This window comes from Rhinatrema bivittatum, chromosome 1 (genome assembly GCF_901001135.1).
Source record: "Rhinatrema bivittatum chromosome 1, aRhiBiv1.1, whole genome shotgun sequence".
NCBI lineage: Eukaryota > Metazoa > Chordata > Amphibia > Gymnophiona > Rhinatrematidae > Rhinatrema > Rhinatrema bivittatum.
The window spans coordinates 183523458-183535735 of record NC_042615.1 but is presented as its reverse complement, the minus strand read 5'-3'; the positions used below and the strand labels follow the sequence as shown (position 1 = coordinate 183535735).

The 12278-nt window shown below is 40.1% G+C and overlaps 1 protein-coding gene across 3 annotated transcripts in view; it reads right to left on the bottom strand.

Moving 5' to 3' along the window:
• Window positions 1-12278, bottom strand: part of CCDC149 (coiled-coil domain containing 149) — a 167783-nt gene that overhangs the window by 30320 nt on the left and 125185 nt on the right. For all 3 annotated transcript variants that reach the window (XM_029590108.1, XM_029590090.1, XM_029590099.1), the window contains one exon: window positions 10396-10540. In XM_029590108.1, coding sequence (XP_029445968.1) covers window positions 10396-10540 — 145 coding nt within the window. The remainder of the gene's footprint in view (window positions 1-10395; window positions 10541-12278) is intronic.

Below are 12278 nucleotides of genomic sequence, written 5' to 3'. Positions count from 1 at the left end.
AAGCCAATTTCTTTCTTTGTTGTTTAAACTCAAACACTGAGAGCAGAACAACAACAAACATCTTGGCGAGTGTCTCTCTTAAACCTACAGAAATGTAAGTGACCCCCATGAACTGATGGAGCAGGAGAACCTTAATGCAGCTTCTGAGATCACTGCCTCGAGAGACATCCATGCTGGTAGAACACTAAAAAAACCATTCAGAGGAAGAAATGCCTTTCTTTAAAGCAGCCATGCTAGATAGCTTCCTTAAAGATAACTACCACCTGCTCCTTAGCACAAAGCTTGTTTTTCATTTTCTTAATGCATTTTATTTCTTTTCTCACTTTTCTTCGGTGGGGGGAGTGTGCATCATATTATAGCCACTTCTCCATCCCCATACCTACTCTGCAGCTGTCCATGCATTTGTGTGGTGGAATTAATAAGGATCAGTACTGCTTTATTTCATCTTCATAAAGCTGGGATCTGTCAGTGATATTTCCCTTAGGAATAAAATACATATATAAATTCGTAGGGGTTTTTTTGGGTTGGGGGGGGGGGGGGGGGGAGAGGATGGAAGCCAAGTTGGTGGACATCAACAAGTTCCACTACAGGAGCACGGCTTAAAATCCATCAGCAGCCCACATATACTGGCTGCTCCATTGAAACAATGATCAAGAGAATTGGGAAAACAAAATCTTACCCCAATGAGTCTACACGTCTGACAGAAAGACCTATAGACAGCTTCGCTCAGTGAGCGGTGGATCTGGGAGGTCCTCAAGAGGGAAAGCCGTGAGAAATGCCAGAGGAGTCAGCTACACCAGGCATCAGGCCCAAAGAGGTGTCATCAGTATGGCTGATTTTACTGATGGGCATAGCAGAAAGTCCATTGCATGAGCACAGTCAGGTGGCCTGATGACTGACTATTGGCCAGACAGACAGACTAATGGCCCAAATCTCAGATGCTAGGTAGCCGAGAACAGCCCTCTGCTTCCTACTTTCATCTTTTCAGCATAGACGCCTCTAAAGGCAGTGATCTGAATGCTGCATTATTGTTCTCCTGCTGCATTAGTTCATGGGTCCACCCAAGATGCTTGTTGTTCTTCCGATCTCAATGCTTGAGTAGCAGCGAACAGTCTTTTGCTTTCAGAATGATTCTACTTTGACATTCAAGACCCAAATTAAATCAATTGTCCAGAGGCGGATTGGCCTATTGGGGGATCGGGCATCCCCTGGTGGGCCGGTCACTCTGGTCACGTGGTCTGCCGAGCGCGGCTGCGATAGAGCCACGTTCGGCAGACCACAGGATATCTCCTGGGCCGGCTTGGGCGGAAAATCCACGGGCCGATCTTTACCCGGAATCCACCCCTGCAATTGTCCATGCTGTTTTTTTTAAACTGTGGACTCTTCGAAACCTCAAATCCTTGCTTCCACAATTAGAATTTAGAAGTGTTGTCCAAGCACTGATTTTACCCTTACTGGACTATTGCAACTCACTCTATATTGGTCTTCCAAAAACAACTAGCAACCAATTACTGCAAAAAAAAAAAAAATAAAAAGCTCTGCAACTACTGCAAAATGCAGCAGTAAGACATCTGGGTGAACAATGCATGACTACATTTTTCTGGTTCTAATGGAACTACAGTGGCTTCCAGTTTATGAAAGGATTTGATACAAAACTGCCATCTTAACCCATAATCTCCTGACCTTAAGTTCCTTTCCTTGGGTAAACAATCTTTTGCAAATTCACAAATGCAGCAGTTGGAACGCTGTTGGAGGAAATCTTTATCAGATTCTGATAGGCTAGCATACTTATCAAAAGCTGAGGAGTATGGAACTAAAATTGATGAGGCTAAGTGTAGACGTTTTTCAGAGAGAATACAAACTGCCCAAAATCATCCTTGTGAACTCTTTCATATTGTTAAGAATTTAACTATCCTGAAAGAGACAAATAGTACCAAAGTTGATATTGAACCTGACAAAATAGGACAATACTTCCTTGATAAAGTAGAACTCTGCCTTGCCTTCTTTCACTACACTAGAAGTCAAAGCTTGAAGTGCTGACCCAATTCTATGGGAATCTTTTAAAGAAACATGTCTGGCTGAAATATGTTCTATCAGAGAATTTCAAATCAAATTTTTGTCCATTAAATGAATGTTCCAATGTTTCCCTTAAATGTCTCAAACATGCTCCTTACTTGAGTCATATGATAAATCTATCTTTATAAGAAGGATTTACTCCCAATTCCTTAAAAATGGCTTACATCAAACTGGTGCTTAAGAAACAGAATATACCACATGATTATTATAGACCTATTTCAAATCTACTTTTCATTGCAAAAATTCTTGAAAATTTTAAAACAATTGCAAGACTTTTTGGATAAACATTCAATTCTCGATTCGCAACTATTTGGATTTAGGGCAGATTATAGTCTGAAATGCTTGTCTCTTTTTGATATTTTCAGATGCTTTGATTCTGGTACAGAGTGTTTTTCTTGTGCTACTGGATTTATCTGCGGCCTTCGACACCATTGATCATGGGATTTTACTACATTGACAGAGAAATTGGAAATCTAATCTTGAAATGGTTCTCATCTTTTCTGAATGGTCATAATTATAAAGTCATTTGGTTAGGAGTCCAATCAGGCCTTTTTAGATTAAAACTGGTGTCCCTCAGGGATCTGTCCTATAGGCGGTATTATTTAAAATTTATCTTGCTCCAATTGGTCATATTTTTGCAGAGCTTGATGTGAAATACAGAATTTTCACTGAAGACATACAATTTTTTGTCCCTATTAGGGGATCTTATCAAGATACACTGTTGAAGGTGTCTACCTGTCCTAAGTGCCTCAACCTTTAATTGACTAATAAACTGATACTAAATATATTTTAAACTCCAGATGTTGAGAATACGATCTTTTCCGATGGATACAAATTTAAAAACTTTAATCCATTCTTTGATGCTGTCAGCAATTGACTATTGCAATTCTCTTTATCTAATACTTCCGTAAAATTCCATATGAGCACTGCAATATATCCAAAATTCTGAAATCAGAATTACTGAGCAAATTCCTATCCAACAGGACATTATGCCCTACTTAATAAAACATCATTGGTTACCTATCCCTTGGAGAGTGAAGTTTAAGATATTGCCTTTAGTTTACAAAGGAATTAAAGGCATTGCTCCACCCATTGTGAATGCTGCTTTAAAATTATAAGGTCTGGGCATCACAGATATTCCTTCATTTAAGCATGCTCATTTAGATGAATCAAGAGATCAATTGTTTTATATACAGTGACCAACTCTTTGGAATGCACTCCAGCAACAAGTAAAAAGTGAAACAGTTAAAAACATTTAGGAAAATGTATTAGTGTGTGGGTTATGTATAGGTTATCTGCAGTAGTCCAGCTTGCTCTATTTTCCCAAAATATTTATTGGTGTTTTAGGGCCAATATATTTGTAACATTGCCTTTTCATATAGGATTGTTGCTATTTGAGTTCTGAGAGTTAGTAGTGTTTTGGAATAGTATGTTTGCTATATAGGTTAGAATTACTTTTCTGTAGAGTTGTGTTACCTCACAAAGTACCTAGTAATGGAGGGACTTTGTGTCACTGTTACTAAATGACAACATAATTTTAATTATTCTCTATGGTGAGTAGTAAAATTAAAACATCCCAGTTCAACCCAGCCAGCCATTTCCAAAAATCACTTTCAACCCATGTATTCTGAATTTCTTTTAACTCATAAATTTAGGTATTTCTTGAGTATATTTTTGCAGTCTATCCTGAAAAATCACAAATGGCACAATCAAATACTATCAATCCAAAAAAGCACACAAGGAGAAAAGAGCACTCCAAAAAATTATCCACACACAAGAGGAGATGCAAGCAAATAAATACAGTCCAGGTATTAGCACAAGTTCAAGAAAAAACCTTCTTAAATCATTTGTTTCTTATGATTTTACCACAGCAACTCCAATGCTCATCATATTTATAAAGAAGTTGTCAACTGGGTCCCCCAACACAGACCCCGTGTTTCACCAAAAGGCTGGGTCGGGAGGGACTATTGCAGTGTGTATTTTTCACAACTTAAATTAAAGTCCATATCTGAGTCCCTTTGACTCAGATATGGACTTTAATTTAACTGGGGGACCCAGTTGACAACTTCTTTATAAATATGATGAGCATTGGAGTTGCCGTGGTAAAATCATAAGAAATAAATGATTTAAGTTAGTGCAGTTAGTATAGCTGTGTTTAAAAAAGGATTGGATAAGTTCTTGGAGGAGAAGTCCATTACCTGCTAGTAAGTTCACTTAGAGAATAGCCACTGCCATTAGCAATGGTAACATGGAATAGACTTAGTTTTTGGGTACTTGCCAGGTTCTTATGGCCTGGATTGGCCACTGTTGGAAACAGGATGCTGGGCTTGATGGACCCTTGGTCTGACCCAGTATGGCATTTTCTTATGTTCTTAAGAAGGTTTTTTCTTGAACTTGTGCTAATACCTGGACTGTATTTATTTGCTTGCATCTCCTCTTGTGTGGAAAATCAAATACTATGACATGATTTTGAAGCATAGTTCTGCATATAATATATAATTTTGAAGTGTATCAATATTATAATATACAATGGTATTTTTTGAAGGGTATGTTTTTCACTGTGTATATATATGCCTCTGTAACACTCCTGGTACGACCACACCTTGAATTTTATATGCAGTTCTGGTCACCGCATCTCAAAAAAAGATACAGCAGAATTTGAAAAAATACAGAAAAGGACAATCAAATGATAAAGGGGATGGAACAATTCCCGTTTGAGGAAAGGCTAAAGAGATTAGGACTCTTCAGCTAGGAGAAGAGACAACTGAGAGGAGACATGATAGAGGCCTATAAAATAATGAGTGGAGTGGAATGGGTAAACGCAAATTGGTTATTTATGCTTTCAAAAAGTATATAGACTAGGGGACATGAAATGAAGTTACTAGATGATACATTTAAGACAAACAGGAAAAAATACTTTTTTACTCAATAGATAATTAAACTCTGTAATTCATTGCCAAAAATGTGGTAAAAGTGTAGCTGGGTTTAAAAAAGGTTTGGCCAAGTTCCTGGAAGAAAAGTCCATAAACCTATTAAGGTGGACTTGGGGAAATCTACTGCTTGTCTCTGGGATAAGCAACATGGAATCCATTGACCTTCTGGGATCCTACCAGGTAGACCACAAAAATAGGGAAAGAAGATAAAGAAAGGAGATAAGGAAATAATATACAGAAAAAAGCAGCTATTAACTTGAGTTATCCTGCTGCTACATAAAATATCAGGTCTATATTGCTCTGTTTGGTTCCTTGAGGTATCAAAGCCTGCCTAGCATCTGAAAGAGTACATAGTTGTTCTGGAAGAAAAAATAAAAAACAAATCAGCCCTATACTTAATAACGCATTTGCATGGGTACCTTAGGAGAAAGGAGGCTCCGAGAGCCCTCCCTTCCTGGTGAAGTGCCAGAAAGCCTTTCCTACTTTCTTGGGTATTCCTTGCTAGATAAGGAAAAACTCTAATCTGACCAAAAAAAGGAAACATTCATATTTTTTAAATAAAAATGCATTATATAGCTTAGATCTTGTTCATAAATGAAGGAAACCATTAATGTTGCCCTTTTGATAACTTCTTGAGTAGAATTTTTCAATAACACAGTCAAATTATCAAAATCAATAGAAATCTGAGAACCCCTTCCTACCCAATTAGCTACACGAAAGGGCAGAAAAATAAATGCTTTATTAAATGCCAGAATTTTATCTGATAGAACCTGCAAATATTCAATCAAGTATTTCCTCAATGCTACACAAAAGTTTGTTCTCCCGCTAAACGAGGAAAATTTAAAAGCCTCAAATTTAAATTTCTCAAAATATTTTCAATAAATTCCAATCTTCTTGATAGAGTTTCACATTCCTTAATCATAGCAACATTTACAGATCTGAGCTGTTTAACATCATCCTTAAGAACATTGATCTTTTGAAGATGATGACTGTTGAGTTTAATTATCAAAATCTCAGGGGAGAAGGGGATTTATAAATTATACATTTTGTGTAAACAGCTACCAAAATATGTCAATAAAGCACTGATCAAAATACACTTTGATCACTCAACACATACTGAAATCTTTAAGTATGGCCTTTCCCTCTTGGTTTACAACCATGTTTGATGAAACCCTACATGATCCTATAAATGCTACGATATGAGGAATGCCTGCTGCGCTGGAAATCAAGTGTCTACCACAGTACTGCTACAGAATTCAAGAGCTGGTTAACCTGAATTCTCTCTTTCAAGTTCCTAGGGGTAGCTGAGATGAAGTAGCTTATAGTGATCACTACCTAGCAACTTCACAGATTTATGTATAGGCAACAAAGTGGCCATTCCCCAATTCCCAGGTGTTATACCAGTTGGAAACATGTAATTATAAAGAATTGCTACTGCTATGTTTATTAATCTATGCGGAATCCAAGTCATTGCTTCTGCTTTTGTTTTCATGGATTACAAAACCACCATAGGCCTCTGCCAGTCAGTCAGTCTGCTTAGCTAGCTGCTGTGGGCCTGACATGGGTTTGCTAACACACTGTTGCACACACAAAAATATATAAGAAAAGTGATATATTTCCCTATCCTTTTCCAATTAAAACTAGCACCTTGTGACCATTACCTTACACAGTGATATGGTAAGTTTGGACTTGAGAATGGATTCCATCTGGTAGATGGTTATTTGGTCTTTATCTGCAGTCATTACTATGTTATGTTAAGGTACCACTAACGCCTCTCTCTCCTATCTCCATAGCACCATCTCTTTCCCTAGCAGTTTGTGTCTACCATATCTCCACAGGTCTTCTTAGTACAAAAACAAACAAAAAAACCCAACAACTTATAATGGTTCCATGATCATGTGGAATATGGGAAAATTGTAGGCCATGGTTCAACCCTAGGCCTCTTTTTGACCTTGAGACCTCTCAGCTGTTCTCTTCTCCTGCCCCTCCCCCTCTCTTCTACTGATATGGCCCAACTTTAATGGTGCTCTCTCTCCTTTTGATCAACACTCTGAAACCGTCCTCCCCTGCCGGGCTTCCAGAGCACATGCACTGTTAGTCCGCTTGTGAAGGGAGCGTTCCCAGTAGGGTTGCCAACTGTTCGGATTTTTTCTGGACTGTACAGAATTTCAAGGTACTGTACTAGAAAAAAAAAAGAGAGGATAGGCTAAAAATGTTCAGAAATGTCCTGATTTTGGCCCTCCAGCTGCAGGTTAGCATTTAAGCTTCCCTGCAATTATACAATACAATGTGCGCTTTGGTAGCTACACTAATGGATATACTTTGTCAGAGGACATTTAAGTGCTGTAGTGGCATACCAACGGAAGTTGTAAAGCTTACTAATATCTCATCAACCTTTAGTTTCTAACTTCATCAAAGGCATATACCACTTACATCTCCCTATCAAGTTTCTTCCTACTCAGTTAGGGGAGGAGGAATAGCCTAGTGGTTAAGAGCAGTGGGATATGAACCAGGAGACCAGCGTTTGAGTCCTGCTGTCGCTCCTTGTGACCTTGGGCAAGTCACTTTACCCTCCATTGCCTCAGGTACAAAACTTAGATTGTAAGCCCTCTGGGGATAGAGAAATACCTACAGTACCTGAATGTAAACTGATGTGATATCTCAGATCAAATGTCGGTATAAATAATAAATATTTATTTTGGGTCACCTGCATCGACATCAGTCTGCGATTTAATCGGAGGCCTAACAAATGTACAGAACAGGAGTTTGGGCCCTGGACTGGATCAACAAACCTTTTTCAGAGTTACGCTTGAGAACATTAAACTAGTGGTCATGAACGAGGCTCCAAAGGGGTAGGCTGAGGAGTAAGCTCAGAAAATACTTCACAGAAACAGTGAGTGGATGCACAAAACAACCTCCTAGTAGAGGCGACAGAGGCAAAAACTGTAATGGTTCAAGAAAGCACCGTACAAGGAGAGAGGATCATTCATTGTAAAGAAAGGAAGGGAAGTCAGAGATCAGCTGGTGTCTAAGGCACTGTAGCATGCAGTAAACTATGCAGATGGGTCTTTACCTGCTTTTATATTCTAGGTTTTTTGTGTTTTTCTAATGGCAAAGAGTCTCAGTAAGTTGCACATGTGTAAATGCCATCAGCAAAGATATTTAAAGAGCATCTCCAAACGTTTGGAAATCTGTCAGTCCAAAGTTGGCAACCCTAGTTTCCAGAGGCAGATTTAGGCTGGGGAGGAAAGGTCCATGATATTTGCACAAGTACATTCACTATTTTACATCTTTTGGGCACCTACACAAAGCAGCAAGTGATTTTCCTCTTTGAAAACAGTGTAAAATGTGCATGCTAAAAGCACTCGAATACTTTACAAGTGAACGCACTATTTAAAAAATTATCCCCTTACTGTTATAAAGAAGCCCCTCGGTCAAGTCATATTTATTGAGCATCTAGAGGTCAAACTGAGCCGTGGGCAGCCCAGGAAGATTATTCATTTAACTTAAAATGGATATTCAGTGCATGAATTTACGCCTCCTGCATAAGTTTATCCAGATAATGTTAGGCTTGTTTCATGGCACAACCAGACTTATAGGTCGATCCAGTAAAGTGTGCTCCGTCGGAGCGCACTGTCACCCTGCTCTGGACGCGTGTTTTCCCTTACCCCTTATTCAGTAAGGGGAGGAAAACACGCGGCCCACCCGCGGCACCTAATAGCGCCCTCAACATGCAAATGCATGTTGATGGCCCTATTAGGTATTCCCGAGCGATCCAGTAAGTAAAATGTGCAGCCAAGCCGCACATTTTACTCTAAGAAATTAGCGCCGCCCAAAGGTCGGCGCTAATTTCTTCCGGCGCCAGGGAAGTGCACAGAAAAGCAGTAAAAACTGCTTTTCTGTGCACCCTCCGACTTAATATCATAGCGATATTAAGTCGGAGGTCCCCAAAAGTAAAAAAAAAAAAAAAAAAATTTTTGAATTCGGCCCGCGGCTGTCGGGCCGAAAACCGGACGCTCAATTTTGCCGGCGTCCGGTTTCCGAGCCCGTGGCTGTCAGCGGGCTCGAGAACCGACGCCGGCAAAATTGAGCGTCGGCTATCAAACCCACTGACAGCCGCCACTCCAGGCCAAAAGGAGGCGCTAGGGACGCGCTAGTGTCCCTAGCGCCTCCTTTTCCTCATTTGCACCGCGTCGCCTAATTTAAATACTGGATCGCTCGCACCGGCGAGGGGCCGGTGTGCGCGCCGGGAGAGCGGGCGTTAGTCCGCTCTCCCACGGACTTTACTGGATCGGGCTGTTAGCTGGATAACTCTGAATACTGGAGTTAACTGGGTAGGTTCTTGCTAAATCTGGCCCATCCTGAAATACCCATTTATCTGGGTAAGTTTTTATATCTGGCTAAAAAAAACCTAGCCAGACAAACCATCTGGCTATGGAGCTCCTATTTTATAACTTTATCTTCATTTGTATGAAAAAAAACAACCCTCCGAGAACAGAAATGGCATGCGTTTCCCCAATAAACCAGTGGGGGTGAGGGAAGAGGGGGTGGAAAGAGCTTTCATTTTTGGGATAAGCAAAGAATGTTAAAGAAACTTGGCTCTTGGATCAAGAACATACAAATATTTCTGATTAATATTAACGGTGGCTGACCTGAAAACCAGGCCTTGTAGCTGCCCTTGAGAACTAGAACAATGTGACACCATCCAGATGCTGTCAGCAGAAAAGTAACAACTCCGTTCTCTTGGTATACAGTTTATTATCAGTAACCAGCAGGAGAGCTACAAGCAGTTGTGGTTCATTTTCACTGTAACCTGCAGCCACTAAAAATCAGAGAAACTATTTCACATCTTCCACATGGGTCACAGTCACAGCAGAAAAAAACCCAAAAGAGATTCAACTGGGGTTTTTCCCCTCTTCCTCTCTCACAGGTCAACATCTCATTTCCAAATGTAGCTAAAAGAAACATCACTTGCCAGTGAGAAAGGACTCCCACTGCTTGCTTGAATAGCACACATTTATTTGGTTTATATTCCACTTTGCAGGCACTTCAAAGTGGATTACATCCAGGTACTGTAGGTATTTCTTTGGTGCTTTTCAGCTAAGGCTGGAAAGTGCTAATGGGTTGGTTAAACTCATCAGTCCACCACCAGCATAACGTGCCTGCCTGTCACTGGATCAGTCAGGTTGCAATTTGGTGAGAGGAGAGAGGTGGGTACCATGGCTCTGTGATCTACCCTAACAAAAGTGACCTGGACCTCAAAAGGATCTCGTTACTTTCAATAGATTCAAACCATACCAATGCTTTGTCCTCACTTGCTTTGTGTTACACCAGCAAACTGTATGGATCTCCCCCCCCCCCCCCCCCCCCCGTTTGTAGTACATACCTGTTAGTCTGCCTTTGGTGCTGGATGACCATGTTCTTCTCATGGATGGTCTCCAGTAGAGCGGTAGCCAAAGACTTCAGGTCAGAAATGGACTGTGGAGTCGCTGGTAAGCTGCAACCGTGATCCTCAGACAGCAAATCTTGCACTAGGAAAGGAAGAAGTAAAGAAGTCCCAGAAGATGACGGCTGCATTAGAGGGGTAGATTAAGAGGCACGCATAGCATCAGGGTCGCCACCAGCAGCGGGTAATGAACCCAGGAAAGATCCATCTCTGCCCTCGATGGGAGCTGTGCCACTGAAAGCACACAACCACCCCTGCACCTGGCGGCCTCAGAAATCACAGGAGCAGAACAAAAAAAAGCGTTAACACTTTCAAGCAGAAATTAATAACTGCAGCATGAACGGAAGTCAACGCCACATCCAGTTAGAAATGTTGTGCGTGGTTTTGTTTGATAAATAATTATGCTTAGGAATTTGCTTTCATGCGGCTGACCTAGGTCTCTGTTGAGTTTTAGTCAACTTCAGTCATTCTATAGCAAAAATATGGTTTCTTGACTAGATGAATAATTTTAATACTTAGAAAACATAAGACTTCATATCTCCTCACTTCCCCCTTGACATGTTTAAATCAATTCTCTATTCAACCCTTCTCATTCTATTTGCATCTACCACAAAGCCAGAAAATGTCATGGGTCAGGGAGGGAGGGAGAGCGGTGATAAACAGATTTCAAAGGAAAGCAGCACTGCAGGCCCATGAATACAATCAGCATTGATTTTGCACCTATAAATCGATCAAGACCACAGGGCATTCTACCATCAGGTGGCTTCAGTTACATGCCCGGGGTGCACGGGTGAAACAAGGATTCCTTGTCGGATGAGTCCATTGGATGATGCAGACGTGTGTGTGAATATTGGATCATTAAAAATTTAACTAGTGAACATGCTGTGAAAAGACTCCAAGAGATTTGAAATTGATGCTTTCAAATATATTGAAATGTAATAGCGCATTATAAATACCACACTTGTAGTGTAATTTACATTTCATTTGGATATTGTGCAATACATGGTGATTTTTAGAATGTGTGTGTGTATGAGAGGATATGTTGGAATGTGAGGTTATGTTAGATAGTATTTATTGTCTAGATAGGATTGTTTTATGATGTGGTTTCATGAATAAATAATGATATTTGCATGAATAAAGGTGTAAATGTATTTGTGAGTTCTCTATTGTGAAGTACTTCAGTTACATGCCAGCAGCTCTCCCTAGAGTTGATGTCAAGACTCCCAACATTGAGACACTACATGACAGCTACCAAAGGGGAAAGGAGGAGAAGTAGCAATAACCTAGGCACCATTATTGCTATTAACTCAATTACAATTGAGTAAGCTAAGGCACATGGAGGCAAATCCATTGGTTTATGGCCAAAAGAGGTCAATGGCTGAGCAGGGATCAGTCCAGCCTCACTAATCATCTCAATCAAGTTTACTATCGAGCCATGATGCCAGGGCAGCAGTAAAAAGCCATGTCAATCCTGACCCATATGCTAGCTCCTGACATCCCCAAGTAGAAGTATTCCAGACCTGTGCTTCCTGTTATGCAGGGATTTAACTACTGTATTACTGGACAGTTTATATCCAAATTTTTCTCCCAAGGAAAGCTGAGGGACTTGAATGCATTGCTGAAGAAGAAAACGTTAAAGATGATTTGGAGAATCTCCTGACATAGTATTTATGATTCTGGATCTATGATTTTATAGATGAATTGCTTTTGTAAAGATTATTGCTGCTTTGCAGTTTCTGAGTCATTTTATTAATTATTTTGATTAGTTATGTTGTGCTTTTGGTAATTACGAAGTAAGGATTTTTAAATGTATCTATGTGCAT